The 21157-nt window shown below is 42.2% G+C and overlaps 1 protein-coding gene across 4 annotated transcripts in view; it reads right to left on the reverse strand.

Moving 5' to 3' along the window:
- LOC117210800 (single-minded homolog 2) overlaps window positions 1–21157 on the reverse strand; it is a 31106-nt gene that overhangs the window by 5619 nt on the left and 4330 nt on the right. For 2 of the 4 annotated variants that reach the window (XM_033454145.1, XM_033454144.1), the window contains 6 exons: window positions 7323–7598; window positions 5776–5861; window positions 5358–5447; window positions 5007–5228; window positions 1322–1536; window positions 565–671 (listed from right to left, as the gene is read on the reverse strand). In XM_033454145.1, the coding sequence (XP_033310036.1) occupies window positions 565–671; window positions 1322–1536; window positions 5007–5228; window positions 5358–5447; window positions 5776–5861; window positions 7323–7598 (996 nt within the window). Of the gene's footprint in view, window positions 1–564; window positions 672–1321; window positions 1537–5006; window positions 5229–5357; window positions 5448–5775; window positions 5862–7322; window positions 7599–20657; window positions 20859–21157 lie in introns of those variants that run through there. The other 2 variants (XM_033454146.1, XM_033454147.1) reach the window with 2 other exon arrangements.

The raw sequence follows: 21157 nt of genomic DNA on the forward strand, positions 1-21157 counted from the left end.
AAAGAGGAGGAGGAAAAAGGGAAATGCTGTTATACCGCGATGCTTCGTCTGAAAAGTCGACTCGCGGAGGATGGGAGCTAAGAAAGATCAAAGGATATTTCGTCAGCGAGGGCGTCGCCGAGTTAAGCAGCGTCAGCTGCTTTTGGCCTTGCGAGAGCCTCTTCGAGCACTCTGATACCACGCCGACGCCTCTGACACCGCTTTCGAATACACACGCGTCAGGAGAAATAAGGCCTATTTCGATCGACACCTATTTACTATTCGCCTCGTTCATAGTTACAGTTGTTACGGTATATCTATCGTATCAGTTTTTAACATCTTTGTCTATAACGTTTTCAACAGTAATTCTATAGGACCTGGAATATTTGTTCGTGTTTCGTATAAACATCCGATATAGATATTAATATCGTGCAAGTTTTAAGACAAGTTACGTTTCAAGTAAGAATATCAAACGTGTAAAAATAGTCCGAAAATCTCAGCGTTTACTCGCAATTCGAGTATAGGTTACTGCCTTTGAAGATGAAATTAGAGAATGAAAAGATAGAAATTGTTCGAGATACTTACAGGTTCCATGAGCGTGCCTCAGTTGCATCATGTCGCAACCATGCACGTAATGATACAGCGTCTTCTCGATCAGATCCGGTGGATCATAGCCAGTCAGTTGCGATACACTGCAACAGCAAGAGGAAAGATGAAAACACCTTACAATATCCGCTATACTGTCTTCCTTTGGCTACAAATATTTCAGAGAGGAATATATTTATTTTTGCCGGGATTTGCCAAAGTCCAGTCGAATTCGAGGTTTACATAACCGTCGTCATCCATGGAGATCGATTTTCCGGGCGCGATATAAAATTTCATCCCGCGTTCCATCGCCCTACCCCGTATTTATACTCCGTCACGTGTTCATTTCCCAACGTGTACACGCGACTGAAACGCGTATACGTGTATGATATAGCCTTGTCTGCGCGGGATATTTATTTGACGCGAATAAAAAAAAAAAAAAAAAGAAAAAATAGGAAGAATAAAAAAAAGTGGAAGGAAGGGAAAAAATATCTAGCGAGACCGTGGTAACACGAAACTGATTTTAATGGCCGCCGAGCAGGACCCTTCTCTCCCCCGGCGTCGAAATATCGACGACGCAACTTAACACCGTACCGTAATTACTGCGACAGAAATAATCTGGCTCGTTGTTTTGTCGAGTTTCTCCCCCCCCCCCCCTTTTTTTTTCTTCTCCCGCTGGTCGAATTCGATCGAGCCACCAGACAAATAAAAGTGATTCACCGAAATAATGTCTGACACGATTGATTTTCTTCCTTACTTCGCGTCCACGAAGATCAACTTCAAGTCCAACGACGCACGAAACATGAACATGTTCTGATATAGTTTCACTTCTGTTAGACAACGTCCCGGTAGAGAATGACCCACCGCTAGTAGACCGACTTTTCGAATACAGTGTCGACCTGCACCGTCTTCGTATTCCGAGCCTACCGGTCCTTCTACGATACACCTTAGGTAGCCGGAACAATGAATCACCTGTAACAAGTAATAAATTCATTTATGTAGAGAAATATCGTTCTCGAACACTTTTTGGTTAACACCTACTATCTCCTTCTTTTATTTCGATTCTAGTCTTTCCTGAGATTCAAATTTACTGGATTTGCATGAAAATGTGCAAAAATTTTGCGACACCTACCGACGCTTATATCGCTTCAATTATACAATTAGTTTTTAAAACGAAAGGTTGGAAAGTTTTTCAGAGAAATTAAAAATTGGCCCAACTTGCTTAGGCCGGGTCTAATTAACTTCTCGCGGAGGAATTTCGTAATTAACTTTCGATCAACTGCAGGGCCACAGTTTAAAGGTAGGAAAGGGAGAATATTCAAACGAAAGATCGCAATTAAGGGCGATATACTCGACATGGAGGACTTATAGTTATTTACACATGTGCACGTGATTATTCTTAATGTTATACAGCGGTTCCGACAGGACGTAAGTGCGACACTCGAGCGAGTTCATCGGGGGGGGTTGAAGTGCGGATTTTCGCGTGGAACAACGCCGCTTCCGGGGGTAAATTAACAATTCCTGCTTAATTAAATGGCCGATGAAACGGAAAAAAAGCCTCGTTCAACGTCGCCTGTGTCTCGAGTAGATGGCGGATTTGTAAAGCAAATAGGCTTGTTCCGTATGCCCGCGTTGCATTCTCGCTTCTCTCATATGCAATTTCGCGATGCATCGGCGCGGGCCCGAGCGTGCGAGTACGGGAACACGAGGGTGAAACCGGCAAGAAACGAAATACATAATTCGCAACGGGGTGCGGACTCGCTCGATTCCGTCTGTGGAAACGAGCTCGAGTGACGCGCTGAAGAATCGATTTTTTAATAGGTACAGTATCATCCAGTAATAAATTGAGCTAAATCGAGTCTCAGAAGACAAACTCTTTAATTTCTTTATACAGTGACATAACAGTTTGATACTCGATGAACAAATGATTTGCTTCCATTTACCCGAAATGGAATTCCATAAATTCCATAAATTCCACGGACGATGTAAAAAATAATATTCCTAACATCATCTCCGCAATCTTCTTGTCGTGGCTCCCGAACGATTCCATTAAGTTTAACTCGATAAAATTTAGAATCAACGAAATTCTAATTCGCGTTTCACGAAAACGATTACGCAATAGATGATTCCTCGCTGCCAAAGTGATTTTTCTTTCGTTTAAAATTCCAACTTTGGTTATTTAAAAATTAAGTTATACGATGTTTATTTCTGAACCCTATCAAATACATTAGAAACGATCGTTTATGAAATTTCATAAATTTCTCACTTATCATATCTTCGAGAAACTTGTATTTACGAATCTAACAAGTTGTTCTTTTTCCAACTATTTCAGAGTGACATATTCTTTCTTTTTGCTTCTCTACCACAATTTACCTATATAGAAATTTCTTAAAACCAGTTAAACATTATAAAAAAAAAAATGCAAGGTTCGTGATCGCCGAAGATCGCGACCCTTCGACTCGTTTGCGCAATCGTCGATCTAATTCACTGAAAATCAGACGAAGCGCCTACTCGCGCCTACGCAAAATCCGGCCAACAATAGGTTTGGTCTTTGTGTGTCTAAGTGCCATACAAAAAGCCACCTTCGTCCCATGTAAACCCCTTCGGCGAACTCGCCTTTAACAGCTTACAGGGGTTGCATTCATGACTTTGCTCAACGCCTATTGGGGTCTTTTCTGTGTGCGATTTCGTCGAGAGCCACGGTCATCATAGCGCTACAGGCTTGAACGACTATTTGCCAAACATTTTCCTCTTCGAGGGCAGTCTCCTTCGCCATGGCAAGTGCAAAGTGTTGCAGGTCCCTTTCTCTATGCTTACCCTTTGCAAAGGATAAATGAAACGATGGTTATTGCCCGAACATATGTGGAACATTTGGTAAAACCAACGTGGATCATCCGTGAAAGTATTGGGGTGGATATCCTGATTTTCGGTAAATCGTTTGTGGTATTAATGATCGTAAATCGTGGCGAGCAATTGTCGACGAAATCTGGACCGCACCAGGGAGACTGATTTAATCGGATCGATGAAAGTAATTTGGGTAATCCATGAATAACGATGCGCGCCGTGTTCGGAACATCGATCCCAGCCTCGAAAAGTGGATTTCAGATATTCGCTTTAATATAATTGGTAGCTTGAGCGAGATTCGAGAATATTCGAAAGAATACGGTAAATAATTATACGTGTAAAATTATTAGGACGATCGATTATCTTTGATAGAGCGTGATTTAATCATAAAATTAATGGACCTGTAATGATTTTATTTAGCATAGAATGAAATCGATCTTTAATTTGCATTAACAGAATGTTCATAATTTTCAAATCCAGCAAAATTACATTGTCGTTTCAGAAACTCGTTGTCGTCGTGTTTCTTAAATTTCTTAATTCACGAATCACGTAAAGAAGATTCTTGTTGACTGATGAAAAGACTAGCTGTGTTAATGGAAACTGTAAGATAACTGTAAGATATTATTTAGTAGACGATTTAGATTTATATTCTACCGATTTTACAGCGTTATAAACGACACTTCGAAGTTATTAATTCGCGTAATTAATTCTTGATGAAACAAAAGAAATTTTGTAAATACGTCAACAATTTTCTGATTTTTCTATCAGAGAAAACACGCTAGCGAAAGCAAACGGATGGAAAGACACGTTCGAAATATAGAAAAATTATCTGGAAAGCTGAAATCGAAACGAATCGAGAACGAAATGGAATCGACTGAAATAAAATTGTTCCACAAAGGAACCACGGCCACGGAGATTGATCTTCGTAAATTTCGATTATTCCGGATATATGAAACACGTTCACGTAGCCGGTGTTTTTATTGCACGAAAGGAACGGATGCAGTTTAAGCTGCCTTCTACCTGGTGGCCGTTTTCTTTTCGACTGGCGCGTGACCAGGACAATACCGTCCCTACTTAGCTCGCCACTTCTTATCTCTTATTTAGCATTTGAATTTTTATTCGTTTTATGATTTCCTGTGCAAGCAGCCTAGGCGTTATGCTAATCGTTGAACGCCTTCTCCTCGTCGCCTTGTCTCGCGGTTTGTTTGCTGCGAATATTGCGCGATTTACGAAACCCAATAAACCGATAATCGCGTACTTTCGTCTCGCAAGATAATCGTTAACTCTCGAATTATTTCAGAAAATTTCTCGTAGTTCTAACGCAAAATCCATCTTCTTAAAATACGTGTATCGTTGTAATTATATTATCGTTATTCGTAACGCTAAAAGTCAACCAAAATGACCAGAGTATCAAAATGAATGGTATATGCATACGAAAATACAGAGTGGTGGCCTGAAGGTTATAGCGGTGTAAGCGAAAATTTGAAAAATTCTCGTTTAATTATTTTAGGTTTACAAAATTAGTGAAAGACGGGCAATTTTCTGAACGTCGGAAAGACGCGAATCGAAGAATTTTTACATAATTTTGATTACGTTACCTTGTATCCCTCCGTGACTAGTCCCGCACATCTCTTCGCCAAATTGCACTTCATTCTGAGGATAAAGACGCGTTCTAGTTCGATTTCGCCTCTGGAGTTTGCAGGCGGAAAAGTGAAACCAGCAAGATCCGCCGGGCTCTGTGGTAGGTTTAGGACCGATAACATTTCAGCGTGATCGTTCTGGTAGATGTACTCAAAGATACTGTTACCCGTTAATTCCACCTGAACTCATTAACACTTCACGTCAGGTGATTCTGCGTGAAATTCTCATCTTCCTAGCAGAAGCTTAGAATACTTGCATTGAATAATTCGAAATAGATATAAGAAGGAGATAAAACGTATATATCTGACCTGTGCCATTCCCAAATGCACGCTAGCGGTTTCGCTTATGTACATAATTTTTCCATCAGGCGCCAACACAAACACGAAACCATCCAAGGCCTAAAATAAAGAAATCTCCTTTCAAACGTAATCCAACGATCGCAGAGACGAGAAAATAAGGAGAAGAATATTCTGGTCTTTAGAATTTAGATTTCAACGCCTCGTTACGGCCTGATCTCTTTCGTATCGAACAGAACAGCTTTCAACTCCTGGTCGCGCCCTTATCTCGTTCAATTCGATAGGAGATGAAATTATAAAAATCAAGAAAATGAAGCATCTGTCTGTGGTACTACCAAAGGCTAAACGTTGACGTTTATACGTCTGACAACGTATGCAAGACCGTTAGATCGATTTATAAGGCGCGACACAGAGAACGATGAGTGCTTACTTGCAAAATATAACTAGTCACCTCCTTGAGGGCGATTTGCAGGGATATGTTGCCTGGCTGGGAAGCGCCCCATTCTTCTCCGAGCCCTGAAAAATCATTTCACCGCCGTCAAACTTTCGGCTGAATTAATTTTCCTAAACGACGGCGACATTTAAATGTCGCTGAAAGTATTCCTTTTGCTTTTCTATTGCTTGGGAATAAAGGGAAATTCACGCTCGGTTCTTTCGCTCGTTATTGTTTTAAAACTTAATCGTTGCCATCTAACAACTAAGAAAAGAGGTTTTCTCCGTACAGACGCGTCGGTCTCGTCATCCCGATATACATGTTTCTAGCGACGTTTCATACACGACGTGTAAGCAAGCCTATAGCCAAGTATTTCGTGTCTGCGCATTAATTACATTCACGCGCGCGCTGCCACAATCGCAGCTGCAGGGGCGGTTTCTGCAGCCGCGTGGAATTTCACGGAAAATGGCTTGATCGTTGCCACCTCGGCGGCACGGTACTGCGACCTGATATCACAGATATTTATCTCATTGGTCGACAATCTCGTTCGGATTATTCGATGAAATAATTTTTAGGTAAGCGATTATCGATAAAATTCACTGGCTGACGATTAAATAATTTCGCAGTAACGATTAGACGTAACACGCGCACAGTGTGGCGATTTCTTGATACGAACGATCGAAACAGAACGAGTTTATTTATCCTTTTGAAAGTATTTCACGCCCGTTTACCTGTTCACAGGCTAATTTTCCACGCGAATGAAAAAAGGAACACCCTAGAAGTGTCACAGAGTGGGCGACGTGTCTCTTTTTTCTCTCTTCCTTCTCCCTTTCCTTTCATTTTTTCGAAGAATAAAGACGCGACCGTATTCTAGAGGGATGCAGCCACTTGAAATTCAATTCATCGATGTCGTAAGAACGCGAGGGCAGGGGGTGAGACGGGGGAAGCCATTGTAACACTATAACAGCCCCCATGCTTTGCTTACAAAGCAGCGGGGACTAACAATGCATTAAGTGCGCAATCACATCCATCTCATCCGATACTATTTGCCCTTTGCGCGTAAGTGTCCGGTGGCTGAATTAACAAAGAATATCGTTCCAATCCGTTTACCGCTAAGTGAAGTTTATTACTCGGCGCGTAGCATCAAACCCGCGTAACCACTCACTCGGACAAATTACCAATCGATTTGTTTCTCCGACTATTTTCGAAGCGAACCCCGTTAAACATCCTCGAACGGGATTGCCGAATTTTTCTCGATTCCTACTTATTAACTCGTTGAAGGCCGATTTTTTTTTGCGATTCTTTTCGATCAGTCAATATCGCGAGATTTTTCTCTTTAACGTTGCAGCTGAGAGAAGGAATTCCAAGGAGTCGCTTAATATCTTTCTCGTTGCTATCTTCTTCGCCTAAATTCTAAGATTTTAAGAGACGCGAAGAAATATTGCTCGGTCCTGAATGGGTTAGCAGTTTGAAATTCTGCTTGCATAGTCATCTCTTCTAGTTGGAAATGTTATGTTTTATGGGATGATATTTTAGAGTAGTACCGTTTGGGAACAACGCTCGCATCTTCAAGTAACTAGTCGTCAATCGAATGACACTAGCCTTATCCATTTGGCCCGTGAGGGCGGCTGGTACAGGCAATAGCTTTGCGAGCTCCAGAAACTCTTGATTCTCCCTGTCGCGGCGGATTCGCGCTGCCTTCTTGCTTTTCTCCTTCATTACGACTTCCTGCGGGCCGGACGTACTAGGGACAGAATTACCGTTCAGAGGATAGTGATTGTGCGAGCTGAGGTCTAGAGTGTCTGAAGATGAATTGTTGTCTGAAACAGAAAAACATCGCGGTAAGGTTACAATTATAAAATACGAAATTTAAGTAAGCGATGAGAAAGAAAGAAACGAAGGAATGCATTAAGCCAAGAGTTATAAAATTAGAAGAAAAGGTAACGTACGTAAACAATACGCGAGAATGAAAAAGAAATGGCGATACTGTAGGATAGAGTTCACGGACGTAACGTTGCTAATATCACGATCGACGTCGTCGAACAACGATACAGCACCGAATGCCATAACGACGCCGAAGCTGCTCGTTATGAGAACCGAAAGCAAAGGGAGCAAACCGTCATTAAAACGCCGGCAAGAGAGCAATCTAACGACGTAGCTACCCATCTACCGAGACTTCTCACGAATGGAAATTTGCTTGAATAATGCATTTTTTTCCTGCTCCGTCGTTTCAGTCACCAATTCCGCGACTCGATCTCAACATCTTGCTTGTAAAGTGTATAAGAATATACGCCGACTACGGAAAATTTCACCGAACACAGCCTCGTATCTTTCTTGCGCATTTATTTCTACGAAGAGAATCTTCGTTCTTCGATTATTTCTCGGTGATTATTTCGTAAGAAAGATTCCTGCAAAGAGTAATACGACGAAGAAATGTGTAAAAGTAGTTTAGTAGTAGAGTAAAAGCGTTTTGTATCTAGCGAGAAAACTCGACGAAACGAATTCGGATATTCTCGGTTTTAATTAGTTTCACTCGTAAAACGACGGAGAGAAAGGAAAATAAAGAATGCGGGGACTCGACGAGACTAGAGGTACGCATTAACGTAGTACCTAGAAGTACCACAGAGGAGTTAACACGCATAACAGCGTAGAAATGAATCGGTTGTACTTGTCCCTGTATTCTTAGAATCAACGGTTAAAAAACATTCATTCCCTATAGGTACAAAGAACATCGTAAAGTTTTCTTCTTTGTCGTGATTGTGGAACGAATAGGTTCATGAACGTGTATGTAAGTTTAAAGAGCCTGAATGAACCGAGCTTAAGAACAATAATTGGAACTAGCAAGTACGACGCTACGACGCACTGAAAAATTAACGACGAGTAGATACGTCTGGGAATGATTCGATTATCGAAAGAAATCGATAAAACAAATTCAATTTTTTCTTTTTTCACAAACGAAAGGATCACAACGATCGCCAACTAGCTCGAACAAACGTTGAAAGAGTTATTTCGAGAGAAAGTAGATCGACGAGGATTTTCAAACTGACATGTTTTGGAACAAACTTCGATATCTTTCTGAGATTCTTTCCGTCTCCAACTATCGACATAAGGATCGCTCTTTAAAACAACACGACGACCATGAAACTCGCCAGTGGACGCCATCTTCTACGTTCGCGTTATACGCGCGCAACTCGATCAAATACGTTTACTCTCTAACATTAACACTTACATAGGAATTCGTTCGTGACACTTGGACACTTGAAAGATTCCGCGTGCTCCTCGTAACATCGAGTTGACCACGTGTCCTGGACGACACGGACGATTTTCACGGAACTCTCGGCTATATCATCGAATTTGTTCCAACATTTTCTTTCAATCGCATACACACTTGTGCGCACACACATATACACACATATATACACATATATATAATCATTAATACGCATTAATACGCATTAATACGCATTAATACGCGTTAATGCGCATTAATACGCTTCCTCCGAACGAAAATAAAAATAAAGAAAGATTCAGAGATAAAACGGAGGGAGAGTCCTCTGAAATTTGAAAATTTTGATTCCTATCACGACCTTGAAAATGCATATGGAATGAATCTCGACAAGAGATACACGCACCACGACTGACGTCCTTTGCACTGAAATTACGACTAGCGTACAAAGTTGTGGAAACCTCGTGTCGCCTTTCGTCTTTTTCTCTTTCCCTCCGTCGGCATATTTCTCCTCCTACTGCTGTTCCTTCGCTTTCATCTCATCCCCGATGCTGTTTCTCGATGGGGTAGGTAAGCCGTGAGGTACCACCCTTATTTTAAGCTCCACCCTTGGAGCAGGGTCAGCCGAAAGACCCCTCTGTACACGCACGTGAAAACTTCTCTGTCTGGGTTCTCCGTTGTAGGCGACAGAGACGAGATAGAAAGATGAAACGAGAGGAGAGTAGACTAGCTACAGAGGGGAAAGAGAAAGGAACGGAAGGGCGAATGAGAGAAAAACAGCAGAGATTGTCGGAGAAAGCCCAAGTGGTCCGCGCTGGACCGTCATATATATCGAAGTGACGGGTGACAAAATCGAAAGCAAAGACGATCGCTGGTGGTTGTACTGTTCCATTATCGGGGTTCCCGCTGCGAGACACCCGTAGCTGGCCTTGACTCTACCCACAATTACTCGTCAATCTGAAGAAAAAACTGTCGGAAGTTCGAGCTATTGAAATATTACAAGGGTAATCGTCGGAACTACCGTTCCGATTGCCGAACAGAATTTATTACCTGTCTGTTCGTTCTTTTAAGGACGTGCAACCACCTGTATTTTATACGATAATTATACGAGAGATTATTAGAGTAGACACTTTCTAATTTCGTCGGAACTGCGTTGCAGCATTTTGTATAAAAACGATGGAAATTTTGCGATAAAATGTACAATACAGTTGCGTAAGAGGAACGAATCGTTTGTCGGTTGACTCAGCGTCGAAACGAATAATAGCGAGAATAGAATTTTCTGAAACGATGTTCGGAAAGATTTCGCAGCCCGATGACGAAGTTTGAGACGCGACGATCTCGTCGCGTGTGCGAATTCTTCCGGGGCAAAAACCACAAGAAGACTGTGACAGGTTAGAACCTCGTTTTATGACTGGGCTATATAATCACCTTGCTGTGCACCTTTTTGCCAAGAGCAAAGTGCATTTCGAAATGGGAAACATGTGTCGCCAAAATGTTTCGCATAAAAGAAAGAACCTGCCGTTACCGGAACACAATGTCCACGACCTTAGGGAAACACGTTTCTCGTCTCCTGGCGTTAGCCTCGCAAGCTTACTTTGGTATTCTCTGTTAAATACTTTCTATACGCCTTGGCTCGGGTCGACAGGTAGAAAACATCTAATACGAAACATGTGCTTCTTCCTCGCCTTCTGTCGTCATCCTCGCACCTTTCCAGGACTAAGACGAGACTACAACGGTTGCTGGTAGTTTATTTGCGAACCGTCATACCAATGGATACCCGCGGTACGCTTTAGCTACACTTAGTTGCAACTCGTAGCTGCACCTTAGCTTGGTCAGGACTATCCGGGGAAACGTGTCATTCGAGGTCATCGATTCATAAATATTGATTTTTTCAAGGATAAAGTGACTTTAGGACGTTCGTTTTACGGAGAGAAATATTTTTCTTGGATATCTTATTTTTTATACTTATGAAGTGGTTAGCAGAAATTTTGTCCGGGCAGGACAAGAAAAATATTTCGTTGTACAGAAGATACGATCGATGTACGCGATAAATAGTCCAGTAATATATTTACGTGATATACGTACAATCTTTCAATGCATATAATGATATTTAATACATACATTTTTTTTTTTTATTTATTTATTTGTTGAAATTACAATCAATTCTCGCGTTGAGGATTTTCAGTAATTTTTCTGGCGTGGCGCAGTGACATGGACTAATACATACATATATGTAATAATATTCCTATTCAGCGACGGTCGAATACGGTGTTCAATTTAAAGTTTCCTCTACTTATGGATTACAATTTGCGATGGAGTGCCTAGAAAATTTCTAAACTGTTGTCATTCGTTGAACACGTTATATATCAATAAGGAAAGGAACAGTCGCGTCGATTAAAATCAAGCGTAGTTGCACGAAGAATTCGTAAAATATTTACGAACAAGCAACATCGTTAAAGGAACGAAACCAAACACACGTACGCATTCTCTTCCGTGTTTCGTAACCCGTGTCGTTTTTAAACAAACGAATTTCGAACGCTCTTTGACAAAACAAGACAGCAGCGATATTCCCTCCCCTGATCGATCCGCGATATCGTTTACGAACACGCTTTCTCCAACGTTTTGAAAATCTGAATATCTTTCTCTCCCCTCGTACTTACGAATTCCAAAATCTCCGATTCATCCGATGCCGAGTCTATTATCTTCCCAAACGTCTTTACGAGCAAACGTTTCCCAAAATCGGGAATCACTTGGAATTTTCAAAGAAATATCACGGCGTAGGATCTGAGGAAACAAGAATGTCTGAATCGTGACATCTCAATGGAACATGGTCGACCATTAGAATTAATGAATTCGTCGGTCCTTTGAGCAAACCCTTGGTAAACTCGACAAATCGATTCGGTTTCGTTTTGGAGCGTATCCAGCAGTGCGATACTAGGTCAAACCGTGAATTACCATCGTCGAACGATTACGGTGGTACACGTAGAAAAGTCGTATACAAGCGGGGGGCACAGGCAACACAATTCTTGTCGTTCGTGACCGTCTCAATGCATTGTGGAGGGTGCGCGAGCCTGCAACTCCGCAACGGCTTAACATCGGCTCACCTACATTCTCGTTGTCGGATACAACGCATAACCATCCCCTGCGCTCTTTTTTCTGGCTGTTACACCCCCGCTGTACATTCTGCTACGTCCTAAGAACGCCCTCGTGTTGGACAAAAAGACAAGGGGGCTGGTACATGCGCGATTCATCATCCCCCTTTGGTCACGACAGAAAATCCATTCACCGATCCCACGACACAACGGACCGAGAGTGTGCTTGCGCATTTTAACAGTCCGAAATAAGGTTGACTGGTCGACGTGGTTGGTCTAGGTCTAGGTAGACAGGACTTGATTTGTTGGTGGGACGAATTTGAACTCCTATTTCCGGAGATTTTTGCTCATTTTTGGGCACTGAACAGGTTTCAATGTAGTAAATCCGAAAAGAACGATCGACGAAAGTAAGTAAAAAGTAAGAATTATAACAAAACATCGCTTCAATTCACGATTGTAAGAATAGAAGAGGAACCATTAAGGATACGGTATTTTATATAAAAATTCTTTAATATCGGATGAAAGTGCGATCGTCATGAAAATAGTAAAAATTGTACAATCATTTTGAATATTCTTCCGAAGAATTTATGCTAACGCGTAAGAAAAATTAACGTAAAGGTCAAGTTCGTCGCGATTGAATTTCATTGCCCTGTTTGAAAGGACCGTACGGTGATGTAACTCGATCGTAGCTTAAATTAAATATTAGCATACAGCGTGTTCGAGCATAAACCACGATATTTACGTTAACCATAGGTACGATACGAACGATAGCGAGTATGGACCTATTCCATTAAAAGGACGAACACAATTGGCCACGTTTCACCCCAATGTGATTCTTCTTGGCGCCATATGACAAGTCCACTTTATCCTTAGCCTTACATCTCGAAGATTCCATTTTCTTCCTCCAAGGACACACCACCTCCGTCGGATGAAAATATCCGAATCCGAAATTCGTATCTTCTTCCTGTATTAAAAGCGTTCCGTGTAATTTTATCATCGAATATTTTCTACGAAACGTTTGGAATATTTGATATTCGGTTGTCGTTGTATTTACCGAAACATTTCAGAAAATGTTCAAGGGAAAACGCGTAAAATTTACGCGTGGGATGCGCATTCACCGAATGGCAACATCCGGTGTTACGTTTCTGTCGCATCCATCGGTGCAAACTCGGAATTGACGGAATAATCGGACACAATTTATTCTCATTGAGGGATGCACGCATTCCGACACTTTCATAGAGCGCGTATTTGCGGCGCGCGAACAACCGTGCCATTTTCTCGCTTGCACACACGGCTCGTGTGTGCTCGATCATGGAAGACACGGCGGTATTACGGATACGAAAATAACGTCGACACGGCACGCGTGTAAATCTCAACAAATATTATCTTTGTCACTATTCCCACGCGCACACGGATCTTGCATATTTGCTCAAAAACTATAGGGTACACTCGATATTAATCCTCGGTTCTCGAACGACGCCTGTTTCCTCTCTGATATCGCTCCGAAGACGTACAAGCTGCACAATTTATCTCGTCTACGCCTTATCGGACATTTTGGTCAAATATCGGAATTAACGAGATTGTCGCGAATCTAGCGAACATCGTTCGATTATACCGATTCGGTCAAAAAGTTCGTAGGCTGGTCGTTGTACGACGATGAATCTGCGAATGCGCGCCTAAATATGCAACAAAGGAAGCTGCGAATATTTGCGTAACTTTATGTTATCACAAATACGACTAGATAAATTCAATCTAAATAGATTTCTATTTTTTACAAATAGAATGAGAATGTTTATACGTTCGCAGGAAATATTTAAGCGCTTTTAAAGGATCAATAAGCAATCAAGAATGTACATGGCATGTAAAGATATATAAAATATCCAAAGTATCATACCGTGTAAAACAAGCGTTCGTCACGAACGGTATTTCTCCAGTCATGTTCGTAAGAATATGAATTTATATGTAACGAATGTGTCGAGTTATGATAAATATCCTACTCTGGATATTTTCTAGATGCGTTTCTTCCCTTCAGACGCGTCCGGTATATTTTTCAACGTTTACATTTCTCGGAAATGCCTGAACATCGACTGATAACCAAACAACTCAATCCACGAACCCTTTAACTTAACTATACATCACGTCATTCGCATCATCGTAGAATTGTTTAAATACCCCTTGTAATCGCATGAACTTGACGTTTCTAACCGAAGCAAACTAAATAGCCATTCGATTTCTTTGTGATATCTTTTCTCTTCCTATCTGAAGCACCAACACGTGTTCTAACGATCAAAGTACCTTCTGCTTGAGTTGCATGAACTCCTTCCACGTGGAGTCTTCGCTACTTGGAACCGCGGCTCGTTTAAATTGCGCTACGAGCCATGTTTCTTTTCCATTTTGCTGACCACGTAGAATCACGAGGACCGGTCTACGCTTCGCTGGCTGACATATCTGCGTTCTTACGTAGCCACCGTTTGATACGTAGACGGTACAACACGTGGCCCCGTCCAGCATAACCCCACGGTCTCCACTACTTACTCCATTTACTTACAATGTTGTTCGTGAACCCAACAAACAACAGCCAGTCGAGAAACGTATAAAGACGGTAATCTTACACCTTTCCTCCCCCGTTCCACGCTTACTCCTCGAATCGTGCACCTCGGATTTCTCTACGTCTTTCAGCCAACGTTGATACACAGCGAGCGACAAGCTGGCTGATCTCATTGCGTTGGCCGAGCGTTTATTTAAAAGAAACATGCTACCAATTTCTCGCTATGAAGCGTGTGCATTCGTTGCATTCGTGCTAGGTAACGACGGAGCAGAGAATTCACAATTCGCTTCTGTTCTTTCTTTTGGAAGAGTTCGAAAGGAAGCTTCGCAGGTTTATGAGATTCCTGCGCGATTCTTTCGCTGGTTATCTCAAATACTATGCCAATGCCAGTGACGATACAGTGTCAGTGTATGTAGGTAATCCTTTGTCGGAAACCGATATCTTCTGCGTGTGAAGACAAAGACAGCTGAGGTAGCTACGAAACTATCGTATTCGTTATAGCATCCACGTGCTAATTAATTAGATTCGGGTATATCGAATCGCGTATCAGTCGGTAGTACCTTTATGCGTCTGGGAAAATTTGATACTGCGAACACACAAAGTATAGAACCTGATGAAAAATACCTCGTTAGAGGATAAGGATGTGTGCAAATACGTTTTGTAGCCGTTTTATGCGTATGCGTGTACGCAGAATGAAAGCGAAAGTGCGATCCACAGTGTTGTGATTGACGACACTGCTTCGAGTTAACTGGCGACAGGATGAGCCAATAAAAGATAAACGAATTTTGGAGTATTCCTAGGTTAAGGATGTTAAAAGTGTTAAAAGGGCTGATGGATCAGCAGCACCGGCCACCCACGAATTCGACACCTTGTTTAGACGCCAGAGTCGCGATGCTGAAACGTGAGAGGTAAGTGTATAGGCCTGTAAACTCGTGCCAGGCAACGATCGTATCGTTAAGTTGTCGCATGCGGTAGATGGAAGTTGTAGACGGTTGCCGAATTTGTTCTACTTTCTCGGAACTCTTTCGGAGCTGTCGTGCTCCCGGAAATACATCGCGCGCCTCGACAAAGCGCTCTTTCAGATAGGAATTTAGAAAGTTTCGGCTATTGTCTCCGTGGATCGCTAATTGTAGGGTGAAGCAAAACGGGGATATTTTATCCGACTGACAATGACACGTACGAGCAACAATTAGAGTAACGACAATCTGCTCCCTCGTGGACGAGGGAAAAAAGAAATACCTAACAACCCTTCGGGACGAAGAGGAAACGTCGCGCGCGTCAGAAAGCCTCCCTCGTACGTAACTACCCGCGTAAACCACCGAACAACGACGTGTGCGTGCACAGAAGCGAAACGTTTCCACGAGATCGTGTGCGTACGTACCTTAGTCGCAACGACGATATAGTTCTCGGAGTGCTTTCGGAGAAAAAGACGCGGCGGAATGAGGGATGAACATACAGAGGAGAAAGGCTGGCTAGTAGAGAAGTCGCCCTCTCATTCACGTTGTTAGTTGGTACCTCGTTGAGAAGATGGGGAGGGTAGAAACGATGGAACTACATCGGAGAAAGAGAGAGAGACTCGCACCCCGACGGTCTCGAATGGGCGAGGCCCCCAAGCTTTTCATCCGCGAACAGCCCGCCCTTAAACAGCCCTAAACTAAGTCACTTCAGTCCTGACGTTAAGTGTGACTGATCGTCCAGGCATGCCTCTAAAATGGCCACCCAACGTACACTATGTCATCCCCGGTACCGATCACGAACCGCTAGGAATCACACCGACAGCAACCAGTCGTCCCTATACGTACATTAACGATTGTTATCTCAGACAGTGGAAGCAAACGCGAACTAATTTACGATACTCGAGAGAAAGTGAGTAATTTGTTGTATAGCTTTAAACGTGGCCGGAAAATATTCAGAGCAACGATTAAAATTATGCTTTTAATAGAGAAAGATTGTTTCTTCGACATAATAAACGCGGTAGAAACTTGTTAGAGGTAAAAGGGCGACTGCTGTCGATGCATCGGTGGTGTTCATGTACTATTTTGATCTGAGAGGTGTTTCACGCGGCGATAACGAGCAAGGCCATCGCGGAATTCCAAGTTCGATGGTGTTTTTCGAGTATCTTCTCTTTGTAAACGATTTGTACGCGACGCGAGCATGGTCACCGTTATCTCGGTCGACGGCGATAATTCCGTGCAAAAATGGATAATTGGTGTCGCCAGTGTTTTCCACTTGGACACGTACACTGCGTTGAATGACGCCACACTCTACAAAGTATAACATCCTACATACGTCGCTTGCATAGGACGCATCGTTGCGACGAGCGTATGCAAGGAAAAATATTCTCCAATTACGCCTGACGGTTTTGCTCGCCGAGGAAATCTATGGAAATTTACCGTATTCGGTTACAACTTCATCTTACGTCTTTCTGTCAAAACTTCACCGACGCATTTCAATTTCATAATACGAAAGATACGCGAGAGAGAGAGAGAGAGAAGGCGTGTTAGCTTGCAAAAATTCTCAAGACACTTTTACGCGACCTTAATTAAGGGAATAATTTCTAAAGTTCTCGAAGATCGTGAGAGGGGTCGTTAAATAGGATGTTGTTTAAAACGATACGATCCCTAGCGCCAAGATTAACATACACTATTATTCTACACTTTGGCTCGCGGCCAAGCAATCCGACTTCCTCGCTGTTTCATTGACGTCACGATTTTCATAGATAATTCTCGCGTTTCCCATTTTCTTCCAGTTAAAATACCGAAATTTCGTTTTACTTCAAACCCTCGTTGAAAATTCTTTCAACGCTTTCCTTTTTGTATCCCAACTATATTGATTATATTTTGAATACGATGATATGTTATAAATACTTAACAATTGGAAGGATTCGATCATAGAAGCGTTTGAAGAAATGCCGAATAAACTACAGCGTGTCACGTCTAAATCAAAGGAAGGGAAAGGACAACACCAACGATTTCCGCGGTCCGTTGAAATCCCCGATTTTCACCCTGACGCGCGGAAGAATTATGATATAGAGAACGATATAAATTGAGTACACAAATCAAAGAAGAAGAAGTCGAGGAGATCAGTGTTTACTACAAATATTTGTAAAGCAGCGTCTAGACCCTAGACAGTCTTAGATAAATCACTAGCGACACATTCTTCGTCTTTCGTTCTTCTGTTCTAAAAGATATGAACATGAATATCGAAAAATGTTCGTTACACTCGCGTTTATTAATTATACGTAACGAGTTATATGGGATATATGGATAAACGATTCAAATTTTACAAGTATCCGTTCCTTCGAAGAATTTAGTGCTACGTTTCAATGAAATGAATCCTCGTCGTGTACCTTAAAAAAAAAAAAAGAAAAAAAAGAAAAAGACAGAGAGGGAGAGAAAAAACGCTGCAAGTATCAGTGACATCTTGCAACGCAATAATTTCGTTGAAATATTGCCACTTTGATGATTGGACTGTGCTCGACATCCAGCCGTTCGTAAACCTAAAGGGAATAAACGCTTCACGCATTCCTGATGCGTCTCACAGTCTTTACGGCTTATTATCACCTCCTCGTTTTTGCACTCTCACCCCGAGGTATACATCAGCGCTCGGAGGTGGTGCGCGTCAAAGGAAAACGGGTCGTATATTTGCAGTGTTTCTGCGAATCCACGAGGCCACTTTCAGAGAAAGTATAACAATTGACTAGCGAATTTGTTCGTTTCCTGGTACACCTTCGAGAATATCATGCGGTATACAATGTTTGGAACGACATTCGAAGTTACTACGTACTTTCTTTACTATCGTTGGTTGACTATCGCACGATCGCGCTTGCGAATAACATCGATCGATGAGTTCTACTCATTCTTCCCTTTTTTTCGATCAGAATCGAGAGTCTCGCAGCAATAAGAAGACACGGTGCAACGTTTCAATCGTTAAGTTAAATGAAAGGTGCGAAAGTTCATTGGTACGAATATCGTCTGACTACGAATTTGATTACTTGGAAGCGAAACTGTCTGTTTACTGGCGCAGCCCCGCCAATCGGTATTTTTCATTTCATTATCCTTCTCTTTGCTTTTCTTTCTGGGTTGACGAATTTTAGTAACAGACTTTCTGTGTATTTTGAAGAGACGAATGCTTTGTTTTGTAACGAAATGTAAGATGGAACACACAGGCAATCGGTTCCGACGAAGCAGCAGTTCCTCGGGTCCGTGTTTCGTTGCTTTTGCCATTCGATTCGGCTGTAAACGCCACGACTCGTCTCGCGGTCCGTGACGCCTTTGCTATAGAGAAGAGAAGGCAGTCAAAGAAAGCGAGTTGGTCTTCTGCTGAACCACGGTTTGCCTTATATTCTGCTATGAAAAATCGCTGCCACGGAGAACCACGAATCACACGTGTGAAAATCGACGACTCAGCGAAATATAAAAAAGAGACTCATTTCATCGGACGATTAATCGCGCGTTTAATTTATTCCGCGTTTAAAACCGGGCTTTACGCGTTTATTTATACATAATACATGTAACGATTGCAAAATATCGTCGGTAGGATCGACGGACGAGGCGCCACAAATTCTCCACCGCGCGCGCGTGACCGAAAAAAGGTTATTTAATCGCGCGATACAGATATTTATCGGCTGATGGAATTAATTGACGAAGCTGGGATGCAAGCAGACATTCGCGCGTGGGAAGCGGCGTGTCGATCAAAACACGTAGAAACGAAAAGGACGAGAAATAAACGTGGGAGGAAGAACAAATCGGTGTTCGGTTAAGTACCAACGGTGTAACCTTGGACGCCGCTACGATAACAAGGATGTCTGTTATGCTGACGAGGCATCTTGTACCATAATCAGACTTGCATATATCATAAGCATCAACTACACGCGCAATAAAAATATGCATGTGAGTGCAACGACAACGGGACAGCTACGGTACATCGAGAACTATCTCGAAGGTTATCAACGATCACCGTGAAATCATTAAACTCTAGTTTCTTCTACATGAAGCATTTTTCGCGTACAGAGGATGGTCGAATAGAGAGAACGACGCGGAGAAATTCTTCGCTCTTTGTCGTGGTATAATTGATAACATTTTTTAACGATTGAGTCATCGGTATATTAGAACTCTGGACAAAAGGAATCGCGGAGTAAAAAGTAAAAAAAATCTTAATGCAAAAATCCTGAAAGAACGAGAGTATCTATTTAAATCGTCAAAAATAATGTATAACGTGTAAAAAGAATTATTTCTATCTGTTTTCTTTATCAATAAGGTATGGAAGAGAAATAACGTAAAGTTAATTTAGCTGGTCGTAATGTCGGCGTTGTCGCCGTTGCGAATTAAGAACTGGGCCCAGGACCCAGTCGATGACAAAAGGCAACGCAGAGCCTGACGAAATTCTCGAATCTCACGTGGTCGTACGCCATAAGCCACGATGGGGGTTGCCTGCCGTGACGACCCGCGACACACGTTGCTCTTTTTTTACTATTCGCCACGTTCCCTCGGCCCTCAGATCCGTGGCCGCTTTTATTTAACGATTTCTCTCCCGTTTCACTAAGCCAACCCGATACACGGACGAACTTCGACCGAACGGCCTAGCAATTTAGCAGGATTATTGGAAGTCGTAGCTCTAGAGGCGGAAGAACCGCGACTGTTGGCAGGAAAAGAGAAAAATTGCCTGCGAATCGCTTCCTTTCGTCGGCAAAAGTTTCTTTGCGGGGAAAAAAAAGAAACGAAAAGCAATCGAATCTCGATAAAACGCGATCATTACTTCTATGAACGATACTACAGATACCGTGGATATTTGTGAAAATTTGTATTTTTATGTAAGTCAGAAGAATGGAACTTTAGGTAGACAATCGTTTTAATATTTTTCCGCAATATTTCGTATCGTGTGCATTCTGTGCATCTTCGAATCTTCCACGAATACGCGAGATCTGCGGTGCAGTAATAACTTTGACGAACGTTATGCACCTAGTACGAAGATACAATTGCAAAATCGATTTAGAGTTAGGATAAATACTCACTCTTCATATTGTATTCAGATTATCCAAATGCCCACTTACTCAAATGCCAATGATACGTAGCACATCGATCGTACTGACAAAGAGAAGCACGAAACTTTCCCGAGGATAACAACGATTCAGTATCATTTCTTCGATTCGATGAGTCGGGTCAGAGGACAAGAGACGGCGGAACTTAAAGTCGTCGTAAGCAAAACTAAACTTCGAGCTTGACTCAGGATCCCGATGTTACATATCTCCCCACCACGGGGGCCCCATTTTAGTCATGTGGGAATTACATGCACGAGAATGGTTACAGATTTCACGTAAAGGAAGCTATCTCTCTCTCTCTCTCTCTCTCTCTCTCTCTCTCTCTATCCCCTCTTCCTTTATATCCTCGTCACTTAGTATCTCAAGGAAAAACGATGTTGCCGAGGACTACGTCACCCCTTTATGTGTCAAAGACTGTCAATCGCATTATTTATATTCCGTTTGTCGAGGAAACAAATTTTTTCTTCATTTCG

The sequence above is a fragment of the Bombus bifarius genome, unplaced genomic scaffold, assembly GCF_011952205.1.
Source record: "Bombus bifarius isolate JDL3187 unplaced genomic scaffold, Bbif_JDL3187 scf7180000008213, whole genome shotgun sequence".
Lineage (NCBI taxonomy): Eukaryota > Metazoa > Arthropoda > Insecta > Hymenoptera > Apidae > Bombus > Bombus bifarius.